This window comes from Sander lucioperca, chromosome 8, assembly GCF_008315115.2.
Source record: "Sander lucioperca isolate FBNREF2018 chromosome 8, SLUC_FBN_1.2, whole genome shotgun sequence".
Lineage (NCBI taxonomy): Eukaryota > Metazoa > Chordata > Actinopteri > Perciformes > Percidae > Sander > Sander lucioperca.
The window spans coordinates 36,881,990-36,903,299 of record NC_050180.1 but is presented as its reverse complement, the minus strand read 5'-3'; the positions used below and the strand labels follow the sequence as shown (position 1 = coordinate 36,903,299).

Here is a 21,310-nt window from a genome sequence, read left to right as displayed (position 1 = left end):
GAATAAAGTCCGTCTGAAGCTGCTGCTGCTGCTGCAGCACCTCCTCATCACACACAGGGACTGCTGCATTCAGGGGCTGTCGGAAATGTCATGATTCGACCATGAGCGGATGAGCGAGGCCCTATAAAGAGACAAATCGTTTAATAAAAGAATAAAATAAAGACAATTTAAAATTGACAAAAATAAACTAGACAAAAATAACAGATTATACAATTTTATTGTTGCAGTGATTTAATTACTTCATGTGTCCTTGCAATTTTGTAGCAAAGTAACTAAGTACATGTACTCTAGTACTGTATGTTTTTTAGTTTTTTGTTTCATGTTATATTGAGAGTTTTTCTTGATACATGACATGAATCTGAATCGACTGAATCGACTAATTAATCATCCAAACGTTTTAACACTAAGGTTCACATTAATTTACAGTCTATAGTTCAAATGAGATCCACCTCAAACATCTACAACATCAAAATCCTGTTTGTATGTTAATGCAACACAAATAATAGCACATGCAGGAGTTGAGTATTTGTTTAATGTGGTAGGTTATTTACTACACTAACATATGTGAATGATCTAATTAATTAAACCACTGTAATTCAGCTCAACTTCTGATCTCCAGTATGATCTGACAAATGTAGTTCTAATCTAGATTTGTCATTTATAAACATGTACTTCATGTGCAATCCACACAGGTTGAAACCATTTAAATGAGAACTTCCTGACTTGATTCTTTCCTCTTTATTTTGCAGCTCAGTGAAGCCTGATGTCGAAAAGCCACTTTTGACACAGCCCATGCTGTGCAAGCACCTGAATGCATCAGTGAGTTGTATTTATGACTTCCTGCATTAGGAGGTAAGAGTTTACCAGGAGAGCTTGAAGGTATCAGATGATGGATGAGGTCTCTCCACCCACTGGCAACCTGACCAAACGACCACACACAGACACACACACACACACACACACACACACACACACACACACACACACACACACACACACACACACACACTCTAACAACAATAATTGTACAGGTATATTCTGTGGCATTTGAGATTCACATTTTCAATTCACATTATTGGTAGCATCTACAGCAATTCATCCTGTTTTTTCCTATTCTCTCTTTTTTTGCAGTCTGTTTTTCACAGTCTTGGTTCATTTCTTATTTCCTGAATATTCTTTGCTCATTGCTTGTTTCCATTGCTAATTTGGTCGTCCAATATATTCATTTTACTTAATTTGATTGTCTCAAACAGTCAATTCTGTTTACAGTCCTGTTTTCTTCTATCTTATTGTTCCTGTGTTCCCAGAAGGACCAATTTAGAGTTGTATCTTTAAATTGGTCCTTTCAATATAATGATACATGCTCAGCTGTATACATAGAGGAATATTAATGTGTAGTTTGTTCACATACACTGTTCCTGACTTCTGACAGACTTCTAGTCTCAGTTTGTCATTTCCTGTTAGCTCTGCTTACATCAAAGACCACGTCAGCGACATGATGGACAGACACATTTAATAGGCTACAACACATACAACAGACATAAAACCATGCACAGTCATAGCAGGCTAAATGATGATATGATTATGATTATCCATTTATTCACAGCCTACATGTTGTATTTTTAAACAATTTATTTGTTGGCAAGGTAAAGAGGACACCAGTTCTTCCTCGTCTTTTTCTTCCTCTGTCATCAAACGGCTGATTGGTAACGCCTACATAAATGATAACAGAGTCATTTAACAGAAGACATACATACACAATTATTACATTTTCAAAACTTTCTTAGGCTTTCTAAGTTATTTTAAAGCTACTGTCATTTCAAAGCTGATAAACAACAACAATAATTGTTCTCTGGGTTGTCAGCATCTCTATTGTCAGACAGGCAGCTGGTTTCTTATCACGTGGTTATTTACTCTATGCAGTGATTGTCTTTCTGAAATCCATACATGGTATCTATATGTATGGATGTTATACAGTGTGTACAAGAAAGGTACGTGAAACATGAAGTGGCTATATTAAAATCAACAGACAGCAGTGTAATGACGTGAGCCGGTGAAGTCACACATCAGCAGTGTAAGTAAAACCTGTTTTAATGTTTAAACCTTCAAACATTTTTTTATAAAAGCTTATTTGGATTTTCACAAAGTTTAAGGAAACACTGAGTAAAAAGTATGTGTTGACACTCTTCATGGAGACAATTTCATACGATCAAATAAATATTGTTTCACATCTAAGGTATCAGTTGAACATGTTTGATACTTGCTGTGCCAATGCCTTCAGTTTCAGTAGCAATACCAAAACAGTTACTTACACACACATTATTAAACTTTGCTCTTTTTTCCGTCTAAAATATACGAAGGTTTTCATTTAAATCAGGAACTATTTGATCGGATATGTAAACAATCTAAAACTTTAAGTACTCGACAGTTGATACTTGGAGCTACAGATCCGTTTCCATACCAGAAAAAGTATACAGGTTCAATACCCGTTCCTATTCACAACATGTATGAGTGTGTGTGTGGAGACTAAGTGAGTAAATGTTGCCAGCATTGGATTGATGTCTAAATACAACTTAATCAAAATAATTGGAAAAATCTGTGGTGCTCAATATCTGATCGTATGACTCTGTTCTCTTTCCACACACACACACACACACACACACACACACACACACACACACACACACACACACACACACACACATCCCACATCGGACAAAGGTCACAATGCTCTCTGGGGGACAAAGGTCTTAAAGGGTGTGTTTGTGTGCTTAACATTTTTCTCAGTCTGATTTACCTTCACTCAGGTTACTTTGACAAATGAAAGCAAACAACGAGGAGTTCACGTGTAAAGCCTGGATAGCATCAATCTCATGTAAACACACTCACACATACATATGTGATTACTTGTGGTGATTTCCCAAGCTTTAAGTGGGAACACAAGAAGACCTGAATCACTTGTTGATCATGTAACCACAAGATACACACATTTGTACTTCTATACCTGTGAGGACCCTCATTGACACAATGAATTATACCTTGTCTTTGTTACCTTAACTTACTAATGTGAATCCAAACTCTCAAACAGCCATTTGAAGAAGAATAGAACAACAGAAACACAGCTACTGGAAAATCCTCTCACAATCAAGGTCTAAAACTCAAACTGGTCCTCACAAAGACAGAAGTACAAGAGCACAAACTCATTTTTTATTTTCATATTAAACATCAACCTACTTTATTCATTTTATTAAAATTAGGTACTTATGATTAAATTGATTGAAGACAAAAATGCTAAACCAAATGTTTCTGGAGCTCTCGCCATTTCGACAGATGTTTAAAGGACCTACCAGGAGTTTCTCAACCTTGGCATTAGGACTCTGTGTGGTCAATGTGAAATCTTACAAAAACTACAGATTCAATGTGATCAAATTCATGTCAAACTAGAAAACTTACTGAAGTCACTTAGAGAATTTTAGGAGCTAAAAAGGGACCAGAGAAGGTTGAGAAACCCTGATTTCAAAGAGATTGGCATTGCACTCTAAACATTGTCGGAAACACTATCGTTTTTGTTTGTTTTTTAGGAATTAAAATCGATGCAGCAGAACCAGATAGATCGTGTTAATTTCACGCATCCGTTTTCCTTGTCAAAACCTGCTGCCTATATTAACCACAATGCAACTCGACCACAGTCAGCTGGATCGGAGGTTTGGCTGTGTTATGCTAGTAGTGGCTAATTTTAACCTCTAGCCTGAAGCACTCACTTCTTTCTAACTCCACACATCCAGATTTGTTTAACTTTCAAACTTGTAGTCTTGAGAATCAGCCGTCTCAGAATCAAGTGACATCATTTGAGGCAATTTATCAAAACAAAAGACTTTACACAACACTTTTCACACATGCAGTAGTAATCCTACCTCAGCACTTGTAAGTAGAGCTTAGATCGGCCTAAAAAATCAAGCCCGAACCTGCCCGAGCCCGAGCACGTTGTGTCCGAGCCCGGCCCGGCCCGACACATTAACTGGAATTATGAGCCCGAGCCCGATTTAAACCCGACAATTTTTTAATACGTGGGCCGTTATAACTGACGTTCTCAACTACAATTCAGAGTTGTTTGAACTGCAGAAATCTGTTTAGAATAATACAACAAGGACGAAGCATGTAAACTGCGCTGTTTGTTTAGAATGGAACGGATCGCAAATGGATCCGAATGAAGAAACGTAAAAAAAAAAAAAAAAGAAACAATGATGAACAACATATTGTTGTCACTGCCCACGACTTGTTTAAACTGCTTCCATACCTCCGACTTTCCTCCACACTTGCTCAAAGTTAATTCTCCTGTTTTTCTTTTTTTCTTTACATCTTCAAGCTCCCGGTGTGATGCGTGCGAGAGGAGGAGACTCCGCGCATGACACGTGCTGCATTTTGTAACTGCAGCCTAACTTTTGTACACATTTGTTACTTTTATATAGCCTATATATATATTTATTATATTTCTGATTATGGCATAGCTATCTCCCCACCCGGCCCGAGGATGTGGCGGAAAATAACGGCCCGAGAATCTAAACTCTACTTGTAAGACACACTTTGATGTGTAAAATTGGCGGAGTTCCTCTTTAAGGTTTTCTTCAGATAAATTAGAAATGTATTTCTTCATGTGAAATATTTTTTGTAGTCCATGCTTATTTACTCAAAACAGGCAATTCACAGACCGTGCAAACATTAGCTGTTAGCTTGCTAGCATTTCTCTTTTCTTCTCTTTGTCGTAAATTAAGTCGATCAGCTTTGGGTTTTTGCAATTTTTGAATCATTTCTAACTCTCATTGTCTTTGCCTCCTCATCTTATGCTTTTGTTTTATACTGTAGTTGACAGAGAGGACACATGGTCAGACAAATCTGTGTCCACACCTTTCTTTCCGTTGACTTGATTGTAATCGTTGTGCCTCTAAACCTTCATTCTGAACAAACCTTTCAGCTAATTACTTACAAATGATGCAGACTTGACAAAGCATACTGTAGATTGTGTGGCAGCCACTTTCATGTCAGCGCTGCATGAAAAATGAACATGCAGAGACTTGGAGCTTGTTTGAGTGAGGTGATCCGCCACAGTGAACAGACATCAAATCTTTTGTTTGTCTCACACTTTTGTTGTCAGAGTTACTGTTGTGTCAGACTTTTTACATCAATCTGTATTGACATCCGGCTGCATTAAGTCTCTGCAAGTTGATTTTAATGTGATGGTGAAATGTATAGAAACCAACTGCTGCCTGGAAGGGAGGAAAAACAATTTAAAATGTTAAAAAAAAACAACATAGATACAACTTCTAGAAGAGCTTCAGAGCAATTAGAAGGCAAACTAATTAAGGCCTTGAACTAACAGTGTAACGATAAACAAGGTGATTATCTGCCCCTGTAGTTTAAAGTGCCCATATTATGAAAAAATCACTTTTTCTGGGATTTGGGGTGTTATGTTGTGTCTCTGGTGCTTCCACACACATACAAACTTTAAAAAAAAATCCATCCATGGTGTTTAGAGTGAGATACGGTTTCTGAATGTGTCCTGCCTTCAGTCTCTGGGTGAGCTGTTCAAAATCGGCACGGCTTGTGACGTCACAAGCCGAAACGAGCAGGCTAACCGCAACCATTAGCTCGTAGCGTTAGCGTTAGCATGCCTCATCTCAGCAAAGTTTGACCCCTTGGAACCAGTAGTTGACGAAACAATCTCACCACAAGGTCCATTTAGTGACTTTTTTGGAGCTTTCAATCATATCATACAATCTTTCTCAGCAGAAATGAGCCATCTTTCAACCCTACAAGGGGTCAGTGTGAATTTTGGCACCTGCTTTTGATTTTGTTTTAGTCTTTTGACGAAAATGTAAATTAGTTTTAGTTAAATATTAGTCATTGGAGTTTTGTTTTAATCTAATGTATGCATGTATAATATATATTTAGTTATAACAGTGAAATGGTATTTGAAACACTACATTTTTAATCAGCACAAAAACTAAACTGTCAGTTTCAGATATTCAGATATGTGTCAAAGCCTTTTTTGAAACATCTGTTCTTCTGTGGTTTTTATTTCTCCTCCCTGTCGTCTCATACAGGTGTCTACACACACACACACACACACACACACACACACACACACACACACACACATACATCTCTGTTGATAACACTGACACGTGTTAATTGTAATTGATTTAATCTCTCATGAATCATTCACTGTTATCAGTTCTATTTGGATTTTAGTTTATTGTTTTGAGTTGTTTTCTTTTCAACAAAGGTGGAGCTAGAGTATATTGACATCAGTGATAAGTGAACTCAGTTCTAATTAGCTTTCTGTTGGCAGATTATCCTGTGAGCAGGGCCATAGAATCAGACATCATGCTTTGGGTAATATTTCTGTGAATGTATGGGTTTAAGGACATGAAGAGGAGCTTACATAATACAATTACACATACTGTATATAGTTCTGAGGCTGATTCTGATATTTCTTGGACTAAACATCTTCAATTTGACTGTTAATAGACAAAATCTAAATGCACTGAAATAACATTACATATGTGCCAGTGCAGAGAAAACGACAATTAGACCATGTAGGGAGAATTTGATAGAGAACAGTTAAATAAACAAAGAAAGTTAGGAATTTCTTAAATACTTTGAAAATTGGACAGAGTTTGGTGCCAACCAAAGCTAGTCAAACTTGTTTTTAGGTTGTTGTGGTTCTGCTGGGGGGGAGGGGGGATTCATTACCTCAGTGTTTTTTTAAAGTCCTGGATATGACCCTGCCTTTTAGAACTTTAAAAAAACAAACAAATAATAATAATTACTCTTGGTTTTTGCTTCAATGATTCTCTGTTTGTAATGAGTGAAAGCCTGGTAAGGAAGTTGTTTTATGCTTAATTGCAAACACATTTTAATAAGGATTTGAGTAGGATAAAAACAGTGGATCTACCCTTTACATTGACAAAAGCACACAGACAATCTGCTCTACTCAAACCTGCTGAAAGCTTTGACGTGGCCCAACGAGCCTCTGAACAACCGGGTCACTGGGAACACTGGGGCCCTGCCAGCTTTTGTGTAGCAGCTCGCTAAATGTCGGGGGGGGGGCTGTGTGTGTGTGTGTGTGTGTGTGTGTGTGTGTTTGTGTGTGTGTGTGTGTGTGTGTGTGTGTGTGTGTGTGTGTGGTGTGTGCGTGCCATACACCCTCCTCTCATGTTGGGAGAGCAGAGGCCCAGTCCTTCATTCCCCTGTGACCGTTGTCCACCTCCCCCCTCCTGCTCTCTTTTTCTTTCCTCCATCCTCTTTTTCTCCTTAAACTGTCTTTTGTTTTCATTTTCGTTGGCATTTCTGCTCCGTCGTTGTTCGGGCCCTAAATGAGTCTTGACTGGCCCGCGGGCCATTGGAGAAGCACAAAGGACTTCGTTCTACTCGTTACAGTTGATCCATTGTGGGCGTCCCACAATGCACTAATTGGCGATGACAATTAAGCGTGGTCGACACTCAGCTTCAATTTGCCCGCTGCTCGACATACATCGCAGGCAAATGATTCAGCCTCTGCTCTCTCAGACAATATGCATATTCACTCCGGCAGGTTTACATGCACCTTTTATTCACATGAATCTTTTTTTTCTTTCAGCTCAGTTAGAGGCTGAGCTCATAACCTGACAGCCAGCCGCAAACTGACACGTTATTGTTTGTCATCTCAGCAAAGTTTGACCCCTTGGAACCAGTAGTTGACGAAACAATCTCACCACAAGGTCCATTTAGTGACTTTTTTGGAGCTTTCAATCATATCATACAATCTTTCTCAGCAGAAATGAAATTGTAGTGTTATCGAAATGTTAATATTTCCATTTGAATTTTAGTGTTGTCATGCTAGCAGCTCTGTGAGGCTGTACTATGGCAGAGCGGTGCTTTGAGCTAAATGCTTTAGCGCTTTAGCAGGTATAATGTTTACCGTTTTCACCATCTGATTTTATTGTGTTAGCGTGCTAACATAACTAGCACTAAACACAAGTACAGCTGAGGCCTATTGAGAATGTCATTAGATTTGTCATTGGTCCAAACAAACAAACAAACAGACAAACTTGTGGTCTGATATTAGGTCTGATTTGTGCTGCTGCGCTTTCCCATAGGCTGATAGTTGATGATTTGGCTTTGTTAATCCTTGCTGTAGAGAGCTTAAGCATAACTATGTCCAGAAAATACGCCAATCACTATTTTATACAAAGTGAGTGGGGGGGGAGCCAGCGCTGAGCTATCATTTTCTTGGTTGCAGTTGAGCTGGCTACCCAATTTTCCTCTGTCTCCCAAACAGGTGTAATTTAGAGTCGTCACAAATTTAGATTTTGACTTGATGATGGTGCTAGATGTAAAGTCAAAGGATCACCAAAGTGATAACAATTCATCCTGAGGACGACATTAATGTGTGTACCAAAATTCATCATTGCAATCAATGTAATAGTTGTTGAGAGATTTCATTAAGAACCACAAACGTCGCCTTCATGGTGGCACCAAAAGGATTAGGATTATTTAGGATTCATCCTCTGGCGACAATGATATTTCAGTCTGGACTGACCGACCGACTAACTTTAAGTCCAGCAAATGTAGCCATGCACCAATACTACGTTGTGTATTTAGCTTAATAACTATTTAACTAAAACATACCTGCACAAAGAAATATAAGTTGAAGGAAGTCAAACCTCACCCAGCCAAACAATATGAAATTTCTCCACACAGGTTTTAAACACTTTCAGTATTAAGAAGTTTTTCTTTATTGGCATCAGTGGCTAGCAGACAAATTTAAACAAAACCAGACAGGAGGAATAAATCAGAAAATCAACTCCCTGTATTTGCATAAGACGTTTGGCTGCAATAAAAATAACCAATGGTAAAAACAAACAATAACTTAAAAAGAGAGAATTTCCAGTCCAGTTACTCTGCTTAAATACTGTACAATATAATCTTCTCCAAACTCATCAAGTAAAACATACTGCGATGATCGTAATGTGCCTGCAACATAAACATTTCCAGTCATGTGACAACCTGTAAATACAGTTCTCAATGTACTCATCGTTTTGTCAAAACTGCAGTGAAAAGAAAACCGACCTTAGCAGGTAAACATTATTCATAACAGGTCAAATGTTTTTTTCATATTTATGATCCAAATTCAGATGGAAATGAAAACTGGCAAAATTGAACAAAGGATAGTTAAAAGAACATACTGCATAAAACAAGCAAAATACTGTATAAAGTTTTAAAGTGATCAGATGCACAGGTCTAGAAGTCAGCTACTGAAGCTACATAGAGGCAGACTACAGAGCCCAGCAGGTATTGGGGCTCATTTGTGCAAACAAATTAGTAAATCATGCTCTCACATTATTCTGTAGCAACAGAAACTATTTGTCCCAAACAGTTTGGTACAGTATGTTGTGGTTCGGTGTGCGACTTTCTTCCGTTTGGTATGCCCTGCAAATCAAATAATTACTCACAAATTAGCCTTACAAACTCTAATTAGGACTACATCTTATTATGTGCATAACATAAATCCTAATGAGCAAATTCAACCCAGAAAACCTCACGTCATTGCACGAAACAAGTTTTAACATGCTAAAAGTTTATCTAACGCACTTCGTTTGGAGGTAAAACTGAATATATACAGATATATAGATTTGAAATGAGCCTGAACAATATTTAACATCCGTTAAACATATTTCACGTAAGGTAACAGTTTGTTTAAAGACAATTAAATTAAAGATCTTTAAAGTGCTCATATTATGCTCATTTTCAGGTTCATAATTGTATTTAGAGGTTGTACCAGAATAGGTTTACATGGTTTGATTTTCAAAAAACACCATATTTTTGTTGTACTGCACATTGCTGCAGCTCCTCTTTTCACCCTGTGTGTTGAGCTCTCTGTTTTAGCTACAGAGTGAGGAATCACACTTCTGTACCATCTTTGTTGTGAGTTGCACATGCTCAGTACCTAGGTAAAGACAACTAGCAATTAAAAAGCAGAGTATGAGGGCGTGCCACGCTAGCAGCTAGGCGAGCATTATAACGTGTGTTACAAAGTGACGCACGTTCGTCACGGAAGTAAAGGCTGGACTACAATAGAGCTGTTTGGAGCAGTTGGTGAACAGTGTTTTCTGTTGGAGATGGTAAGTCCCTATGGGGTGGACTTTGGGCATTTTCACTTTGTACACCTATAACATGCACAATAACGATAAGGGGAAAAGCCAAAAAGCATAATATCAGCGCTTTAATCAATTTAAACCCATTAGCATTCTGTGATAGGAGTACTGCTACCTGAAATTGGATACTTTGACAGGACCCATCTTGTTGGGGCTGGTTTGTTGCGCTGGGCCAGGTTGAGGTTTGATTATTTTGAGTATGTTTTGAGTAGATATGCAATACCCTGTCTAGCAAACCGCTAACCTAATGGATGGCACAAAGATGAACTATAGATTTGGAATTTAGCAGTACCAGTCTTGTTCCGACAGGTCGGTTTTTTCGGCGTGTGCAAAACTCTAATCTGTGTGCACAAATAAAAAAAAGTAAAGATCCTTGAAACCTGCCGGTCTCCCCGTTATACACAAACAAAGAGCATGACTTAAAAAAATAAATAAACAGCAGCCGGATAAAAAATTAAATAAAACCTCACACTGTCAAAAATATATAAAAAAAAATACTTCAAAGGTTTTACAACCCTTTCATCAGTTATTTATGCAGCAGGCACAATCAACAATAACTTAAACATTTCATTTTTAATATCACCTGTATGAAAAACTAAATAAAAACAAAAGAAATGTATTCAACTGACACATCAGGGCACTTTTGCTGCCATATTTTAAACTACACTGGGTTATTTAGTTTTAGTCTACAGTATCCTACATGCTTCATAAACATGAATAACTGTCAGTCTGATCACAAAAATACATGTTCACGGATAAACCCACTGCTGATTGTGGCAGCTTATTCGCACATAAATTCCCTTCAAAGTTAACAGGTTTTTATGGCTCAAACAAGTTGGAAAAACAGGATAAAGACAGATGAGCAAAGAATAAACGATACAATGAGTTTGGCCGCACTGAGAAGAAATGGCAGCTGTGTCGTCCATCCAAATTATTACGAAGTCTGGCCACTTTAAAGCTGCAAGCCATGACTTTGTTATGACGCTTGTTATGGATATTTAGACACTTCAACTGTTAGCTGGAAGCAAACTTAGCAATTTTCGGACTGTGTAACAAAATCAGGGAGTGCAGCTTTAAAAGATCAATGAAGGCAGCATTTACTTACTTTCCCATAAGGTTTTTTTTTTAATTTCTCATTAGAACAACACTGTGTTGTATAGGACAAATAAACTAAATAAAGAAATAAATCTAACTGTAAATAATTACTTTTTTGGATTAGCCTCGTCAATAATTTTAGATCCACTATAAACTTTAAACAACGCCAAATGTGATTTTATAAAATCTTGAAAATTAGCCTGGTTGACACCAGACCCTTCTCAGTTGTAACTGAGAGTGGGTCTGGACAAGGTTCATTGCTCATTTCCAAAGGGGCGTCACCAACGGACGCTGCTCAAATGCCTCTGGGCGCATTGGATAGTCCTTCAACCAATTGACATAGCAGCTACAGCGGCATCAACGGGTTGCTGCGCTTCGGTAGCCGTCATGTTGCTGCTCGCTGCTCGCCATTGCTATGCTATCTTCATCGTGTAAAGCCTGCCTCAACGGTTGTGATTGGTGCCTTGATTTGGAAAAATTGGAAATGGGCTCTCAAATTTGCCAGCTACTTGAAAATATGTTGATTTTTACTTTTTCGGCTACAAACCTGACTAAATGTTTATTATTCCAACTTTTCAGTAAAAATTGCCCTCAGACACGATGGAAACACAGCTGGTGTTGCAGTGTGAAGAAAACCTAAACGTAAAGTGTTTCCAGACCTTTACACATGGAAAAGCAGCGGATTATAAAGGCCATCTAGGTTGCATAGAGATACTAAAAGCTAAAGCTGCTATCATGTTTGATAGATTCTGCAGGAATAAATCACAACAGGAAGTAGAATCACAGAGGAAAAATGCAACAATTAAAGTATAATTTACAGTGTATTATTGCCTGTTATTTTACAGTTAGATTGATGGAGGGAGGAAAACGTGCGCAGCGTCTTTTTAAATTTAAGTCTGTTTACATTAAAATAACACTGATTTCGAATGAGTAAGTTAAAAGGCATCTTTTATTCCACACCTACAAGTTAAATAAAGTTTAAAGAAAAGGAGAATGAGATCTGATAAAAGATGGCTTTCTTTAGTTTCATCACAGCGATTGTTTTTAACTTTTATTATTATTGGGTAAAACATCCCAATCTAAAGGCTCCAGTTACATCCCAAATGAACCCAAAATGTAATCAAATACTCCGCCTCGAAGACTCGCATATGACTGTAAAATGTTTGGATTTAGTCAGTTACAATGGATTTCAATGGTGACAAGTTGTCACAGTTGGAATGAAAATTATCAAAACATCCATAGAAACTTATGAAACTTTCTCTGCAGCACAATCCACTTTTCCGCGGTTGATCCCTTCGTTTCAAACACATATTTTCTGCAAAATACGACTAAATACACTTGAAATCTTGTAGAGCTTGTATGTCTGGAATAATGACCAGTAAATAATAACTTTATTGGGGCTATAACTCATGATTATTTTCATAATTGATAAATCTCTTGGTCTCTGAAACTTCAGAAAACAGTAAACAAAATGCCTAACAGTCCAACACCGAAATATATTCAGTTTATTGTAATGTAAGACAAAGAAAATTTAATTTCAAATATTTTTCATCATCTCTTGAGTACCTTAATTAACATGCCAGTCTCCTGGAGCTCAAACCAAAACAGGGAATGGCATTATTGGATTTGTGACTTGCAAAGAAGTGTATTTAGCAATATTATGGCAATATGGCAAATATAATGGAGTGTGCTTGGTGAGCATACAGACGGCCAGTGATGTTGTGGATTGTGCTGCAGCTGTGGTTTGAGAAGTTTCTATTGATGTTCTGTAAACTGATTAAAGGACAGGTTCACATTTTTTCAAGTCAGTCTTAAAACAATCCTCACATATCCTCATGTACATTGAAAAGGTTTTTGCATGCTGTAATCATTCCTCCTGTCCATACTGGCCATTAAAAGATCCTTTACTATTGCAAATTTAATGCAAGTAATGGGGGACAAAATCCACAGTCTTCGTCTATTTAAAAGTATATTTCAAAGTTCATTTAAATTGTATATGAGGCTTCAGCCTTTGTGTACAAATCAAGAGAATAACTTCCAAAGTTGCAGCCTTTTTTGTACAGAATTCCCTTTTTTGTTTCACCGCACAGTGATTCCCCGCTGAGCTGAGGCAGAGGGATAGTAAAACAAAGAAAAAAAATTATACTTCACAGACCTCCTGATACTGCCTGCGTGGCATGAGCGTGGCGTTTCTGTTGCGTGGCGGCTGTGTGGTGTTTTCTATGCCTTTGCATACCAGAAACGTGTCTGATGCGGCGCTGCTGCTGCTAGCCTTGTCTGTACACATGTATGTTTCCCATTGATAAAATGCACTCAAGCAGTAGTATACTTCATGTTAAACATAACTATAGACTGACTTGATTATAGAAAAGACAACGTCGGCAATATTGACGGCAAAATAGGCTACAGAATATTTCGTTCTGTATTGACAGGTGTAATATTTGAAAATCAATGATTTTTATTTATTTCTTTTAATTACATTCATATCTGCATTTATGTCAAAACCTAGAGACTTTCAAACATCAAAATGTCATTTATTAAATGTATTTGTGTCAAAATGACATATAAACATCTTTTTGTATTCTATTTTGCCTGGAAACGCTTCCAAAACACTTGCGTGTTATAAATAAAAAAAAAAAATAAAAACAGACACGCCACGCAGCTGACACGCTGCTGAAGCTTCATATTAACTTACATTGAAATCAATTTAGAAAGGGATCTTTTAATGGCTAGTATAAACAGGAATAATTATTACAGCCAGCAAAATCTGTTTCATTGCTCATATGAGCACAACTATTGTTTTAAGACAGACTTGAAAAAATGAGCACTTATCCTTTTAATATTTTATTCCAAGGTGACAACAGCTGCTTTTCTCTATAAAGAAGGAAACTACAAACTTGTTACAAACATCTCCCAACCCTACAGTGTGTCAAGGTTTCATACTGAAATAGTTTTGGTAACAGTATTGCCTCAACATGAGTGGGGCGTAGATTAGATTAGTCAGTTCCCTTTTAATCAATTGTTGAAATTGTTCATTCATTCATAATAGCTTCATCACTAGACTTGTGCTGTAAGACTTTTGTTAGAATAAACCACCAAAATGTTCCAACTATTACTTTGAATGTCTCCAGTTTATCAGCTGTGATTTAGAATAAGTGAAAGTAGTGAGGTGGAAAATGGATGAAGATGGCGGAGGATGACCATGACGTGTGATGTTTGACTACAAAATACATGTTGGTCAGTCTGTAAAGCCTGGTGCAGCCGTTTTCAGTTGGTCTTCTCCCTGCTCTTTACAGTAGGACAAAGGGACTTTAGCTCAGGTTTGTGTTAACAGGTACACACACGAGCCCTGAGCTCTGTCACAGAATTTGTCCTCTAGACACACAAATCAGAAAAACAGGCACTTTGTCCAGTGTCCAGCGCCCTAATTGTAACTGTGTGTGTGTGTGTGTGTGTGTGTGTGTGTGTGTCTGGTGTGCTATGTTTTGTGTGTGTGTGTGTGTGTGTGTGTGTGTGTGTGTGTGTGTTTGTTGTGTGTCTCAGGTGTCTTGGTACGGCAGGTGAAAGCATCCGGGGCTGTCGTCGTCCAGAGCCCAGAAGGAGGACGGCCTCTTGTGGTGGAGCTCTCTGCGAACGCAGCGCGGACACGGCTGAGCTTTCTGTCGACACTCGGTGTGGAACACGGCGCCACAGCCGTCACACCTGCAATTACAAAGATCAACACACAGATCGGTCATCAAGCCATTATTTGTATGAGAAGACTATTGGCGTGGCACAATTCCATATTACTCCAGTGTTCGTTGACAACTTTTTTTATTAACAACTAAAACCTCTTGCAAGTAAGAAGTTGAAAGATTCTACTAAATCCTAAATATTTTTTATGATATGACATTTTTGAACATTCAATGCCAAAAGTTTTTAGAATACTGGTCATTTATTTCTACAATATCCATGCATGTAAAATAACAAACAACAAAAACTATTACGCAATGTATTACATTTTCCACGTGACACAATTCCCTACTATACCAGTGTTCATTTTGTTAACGAAGAAATACATTTGTTAAAAACCTTTTCTCACAGCAAAAACTATACTAAAACCACTTACAAGTGAGAATGTTGAAAGATTTAGATAACATATATTTATTTTGCAGAATCTTGCAAGAATTAATTTCGTCAACGAAAAACTATTATTTAATATTATTAAATATTTGAACAACCTTTTTTTCATGACGAAAACGAGACTAAAACTAAATAAAAGTTAACCTTTAAATATGAAAACTATGACACAATGGATTACATTTTTCATCAGCAAATAAAAACGTAACTTTAATGTGAAAGACGGACAGAAAGAAAATGATCCATTGAGCATGGTACCGTAGGCTGTTTACATCCAGTTATTGCTAATTTCCTGCACCATCAGTGTCTGAGTAATAACTAAGTCAACAGAGTCCAGCTTAGTTCCAGTAAGTCCTACAGTAGATACAGCTGTTATCAGTTAACAGTTCCTTCACAAGTCATAAACCACAACTCAACAAGGAAGGTGTGTATGTGTGTGAGTTATAGTACAGAAAGTGTGTCAGTGTTTCTTCTAGGAATTAGTCTTATCTCTCTGCTGTCTGTTACTCTGAGTTTCAGTGACAAGGACGTGGCTCTGGACTGTGTTAACTGCCCATGTCGTGAATGACCAGGATAATGCTTGTAACATCTGGTTAGATACTTTTTTTGCGATGCCAAAGTCACTAATAGACATAAAAAGTCATAGTATAGCATGTGAAAAAAAGTTATACAAATTCATAGTATGTCAAAAAAAATCATAAAAATTCATAGTATAGTATGTCGAAAAAAATCATAAAAAATCAGGATAGTATGTTGAAAAAAGTCATAAAAAGTCATAGTATAGTATGTCGAAAAAATCATAAAAAGTCATAGTATAGTATGTCGAAAAAAAATCATAAAAACTCATGGTATAGTATGTCAAAAAAGTCATGGTATAGTATAGTATGTCGAAAAAAGGCATTAAAAGTCATAACATAGTATGTCGAGAAAGTCAGTATAGTATGTTAAAACAAATCATAAGGCATAGTATAATATGTCGAAAAAATCATAAAAAGTCAGTATAGTATGTCGAAAAAGTCATAAAAAGTCATATTATAGTATGTCGAAAAAGTCATAAAAAGTCAGTATAGTATGTCAAAAAATCATAAAAAGTCATATTAAATTATGTCGAAACATTCATAAAAAGTCATAGTATAGTATGTCGAAAAAGTCATAGTGTACTATGTAAAAAAAAAGTCATAAAATGTCATAGTATACTATGTCGAAAAAAGTCAGAGTAGTACGTTGAAAAAAATCATAAAAAGTCATAGTATAGTATGTCATAAAAAAGTCATAGTGTAGTATGTCAAAAAACTCATAAAAAGTCATAGTATACTATGTTGAAAAAAAGTCATAGTATAGTATGTTGAAAAAATCATAAAAAGTCATAGTATAGGATGTCGAAAAAGTCTTAAAAAGTCATTGTATAGTATGTTGAAAAAAATAAAAAGTCATAGTATGTCGAAAAAGTCATAAAAAGTCATAGTATTGTATGTAAAAAGAAATCATGAAAAGTCATATTAAAGTATGTCGAAAAATTCATAACAAGTCATATAGTATGTCGAAAAAAATCATTTAAAGTCATGTAAAAAAAAAAATCATAGTATAGTATGTCGAAAAAACCCAGAAAAAGTCATAGTATAGTATGTTGAATAAGTCAAAAAAAGTCATAGTATAGTATGTCGAAAAAATCATAGTATGTCGAAAAAGTCATAAAAAGTCACAGTGTAGTGGGGAGAAAAAAGTCATAAAATGTTACAGTATACTATGTCAAAATAAAGTCATAGTTTAGTATGTTGAAAAAAATCATAAAAAGTTATAGTATAGTATGTTGAAAAAGTCTTAAAAAAGGCATAGTATAATATGTCGAAAAAAAGTCATAGTATGGTATGTCGAAAAGTCATAAAAAGGCATAGTATAGTATGTCGAAAAAAGTCATAAAAAAATCTGTATAGTATGTCAAAACAAATCATAAAAAGGCATAGTATAGTATGTCGAAAAAACCATAGTATAGTATATCGAAAAAAAGTCATAGTATAGTATGTTGAAAAAATCATAAAAAGTCATCAGTCATTCTGAGGACTACAGGTTTCGGGGTTGGGTATATGGATGGAGAAGGTCGGAGAGGTACTGTGGGGCCAGGGCATGGAGGGATTTGTAGGTGAGAAGGAGGATTTTATATGTGATGCAGGAATTAATTGGGAGCCAGTGAAGGTGGATGAGGGTTGGGGTGAGAGAGTTTTGGACATATTGGAGCCTGTCTAGGGTTTTGCTGGGGACCCCAGACAGGACTCCATTGCAGTAGTCCAAACGGGAGGTTATGAAAGCATGAATGAGGGTTTCTGCCACGGAGTCAGAGAGTGATGGCCGGAGTCTGGAGATGTTTTTGAGATGAAAATAGGCTGATTTGGTGATGGATTTGATGTGAGTATGGAAAGACAGGGTGGAGTCCAGGATTACACCAAGGTTGCAGACTTCAGAGGATGAGCAGATGGCACACCCATCAACATCAAGGATATAGTATAGTATAGTATGTCAAAAAAGTCATAAAAAGTCATAGTATAGTATGTCGTAAAAAGTAAAAAAAATCATAGTAAAGTTTTTCATAAAAAATATAAATATAGTATATAGTATAGTATAGTATGTCAAAAAAGTCATAAAAGTCATAGTATAGTATGTCATAAAAAATGTGAAAAAAGTCATAGTGTAGTGTGGCGTAAAAAATGTCATGGAATAGTCATGGTATAGTATGTCATAAAAAAGTCATAGTATGTCATAAAAAAATGTGAAAAAAGTCGTAGTATATGTGTCATGAAAGCAAGTATGTCGTGAAAAATGTCAAAAAAGTAGCTCAGTCTGTAGGGAGTTGGGGAATCGGAGGGTCACTGGTTCAAGTCCCCATACAGACCAAAAGTACAGTGGTGGAAAGTCATAGAATAGTATGTCGTAAAATCTTTTCAAAGAAATTCATAGTACAGTATGTCTTAAAAAGTCATACAAATGTCACCATCCCATGTCTGCTTAAATGCCTACAACAATTTGGACATCTATCAGGCTTCAGGGTCAATCTTTCTAAAACGGAAGCCATGCCTATTGGCGCCTCGGCGGGCTCTGCCCCGCCTGCTGGCTTTCCCTTTCAGTGGTCACCTAAGGAGGTAACGTATCTGGGAATAAGAGTTGTTCATTCCCTTAGAAAATTGACCAAGCTTAATTTTAAACCGATCATAACACGCATTAGGGATGACCTGCACAGATGGGGAACCCTACCTGTCTCCTGGTTAGGCAGGATAAGTGTGCTTAAAATGAATATATTGCCTAGGCTGCTGTACCCACTACAGATGTTACCAAACTCAAGCCCCAACAGGTTCTTCACAGACTTAGATAAAATGTTTACACAATTCATTTGGCAAGGGAAAAAGGTCAGAATGAAAATAGGTAAACTACAGAGAAACAAAGAGCAAGGTGGACTGGGGGTCCCAAATATGCGGTTTAACCATTGGGCCGCACAAATTCGGTACATATATGAATGGATGAAGCTAGACATTAAAAATACTTGGATTGATATGGAGTCTAGAAATTGTGGCGTACTGGCACTGTGTGATTGTCCTTTTATTAATTATAAGAAGGTAAAACTGCAAGTCCAAAATAATTTTATTGTGCGGAACACACTGAATACTTGGAATAAAATAAAGGTTTGTTTTAAACTCAAAAAACATTTCTCACTTCTAGCTCCCATATGGGGGAACCCAGATTTTCTCCCCTTATGTCAAGATTCAGTGTTTAAACTTTGGCAGGAGAAGGGCCTGGACCGACTTGCTAAACTCTATGAAGGAGAAACAATGGAGTCATTTGAAGGCCTGAAAAGTAAATACTCTCTACAGCAGTCTCATTTTTATCGTTACCTGCAAATACGACACTACATGTCAAAAAACATGCATGCTTCAAATGAGTCTTTCTTGGAAAACATTCTTAAGCAATCCATACCACAGAGATTTATTTCTCATGTTTACGAAACTTTAGGCCTAAACTCTAATTACTCCACTGAGCAGAGTGATACTGTCATATAAAAGAGGATATCTGGGCAGCGATCATAAAAAAATACACTTACTATCGTGAGCTGTAACACTGATAGAGAGAGGCATTTTAAAATATTGCACAGACTCCATTGCACACCGCTACTGAGGGGCAGGCTTGGTCTGGGCTCACCTAAATGCCCTAAATGTGACACAGAAACAGGCACACACGTACATATGTTTTGGACATGTGTAAAGATACATAAGTTCTGGAGAGATGTGAAGGAGGAAGTGATTATCTTGGTTGGATATGATCTGAAACTTTCACCCCGCCAGTGCATCTTAGCAGCTAAAGTGGACAGTGCAAAAAGTGCGCACAATGCTAAATTGATTGGCATACTTTTGTACGTAGAAAGAAAGACCATTCTCAAGTTCTGGATATCTAAGAACACCCCTACACTGGACGATTGGTATAGGGAAGTATTGGAAACACTCCCGTTGGAAAAACTGACTCACCCTGCATGACAATTTTGATGGATTTAGGGACTGTTCGTTATTTATTTAAGGAGCCACCGGAGGAGTTTTAGGACCTTTAGTCAAAAGAGACCTGACCCTCCCTTCACCAGCAATAACTTTTGGATGACCCTCCATAATGACATGGAAAAAGCGGATGACCCTCCCCAACAATTTATTGATGCCTTGTGTATTGGTTTGTGCTTGGCAAAGACATACAGATAGACATTGTTTTTTATAGCCGTGATATACTTGACTAAACCTCTGTATTCTCATCTTACCCATCCCACTCCTCTGTTATGGTGTGGTGGCCATTTCAGTAGATTTACTCACTAACGTTGTGGAAACACAATAAGCATGGAAACTAAATGCACACTCCCTGCATTACTGCATTACTTCAAATACTAAGTTACTCATCTAGTAAACTAGTATTCACATGAAATAAAACAATACAACATTGAGACCATTCAGCAAAGCACACTGGGTAATTCAACACTGGTTGCTATGGACTCGTCACTAGGCTTCCTCAGTCACTGTTATTTTAGCATAGGTAAAGCTGCCGAAGCTGAACATTATCCAAAACTCCATTTCTCATACGAGCGTCAATTTGAGAGCATGCATGCTACCACTCCTTCCTTCTCAAATGCCTTGAAACGGCTGTCGTTTATATATATATATATATATATATATATATATATATATATATATACACACACACACATATATATACACACACACACACATATATATATATATATATATATATATATATATATATATATATATATATATATATATATATATATATATATATATACACACATATATATATACACACGCACACACATATATATACACACACGCACACACATATATATATATATACACACACGCACACACATATATATATACACGCACACACATATATATATACACATACATATATATACACACACACACATATATATATACACACACACACACACACACATACATACATACATACATACATACATATACATATATATATATATATATATATATATATATATATATATATATATATATATATATATATATATACACACACACACACACACACATATATACACACACACACACATATATATATATACACACATATATATATATATATACATATACAGTGAGGAAAATATGTATTTGAACACCCTGCTATTTTGCAAGTTCTCCCACTTAGAAATCATGGAGGGGTCTGAAATTGTCATCGTAGGTGCATGTCCACTGTGAGAGACATAATCTAAAAAAAAAAATCCAGAAATCACAATGTATGATTTTTTAACTATTTAAAAACTACTAGTTGTAACGTTACTCTCCTGCAAGAGCATGTGAAAAAAACTACAAAGTTTGCTATGC

At 36.7% G+C, this 21,310-nt stretch overlaps 1 protein-coding gene across 2 annotated transcripts in view; it reads right to left on the bottom strand.

Moving 5' to 3' along the window:
• Positions 1-13,966: 13,966 nt before the first annotated feature.
• Positions 13,967-21,310, bottom strand: part of plekhm3 (pleckstrin homology domain containing, family M, member 3) — a 48,216-nt gene continuing 40,872 nt past the window's right edge. For both annotated transcript variants that reach the window (XM_031279109.2, XM_031279179.2), the window contains exon 8: positions 13,967-14,993. In XM_031279109.2, coding sequence (XP_031134969.1) covers positions 14,831-14,993 — 163 coding nt within the window. In that variant the 3' untranslated portion in view covers positions 13,967-14,830. The remainder of the gene's footprint in view (positions 14,994-21,310) is intronic.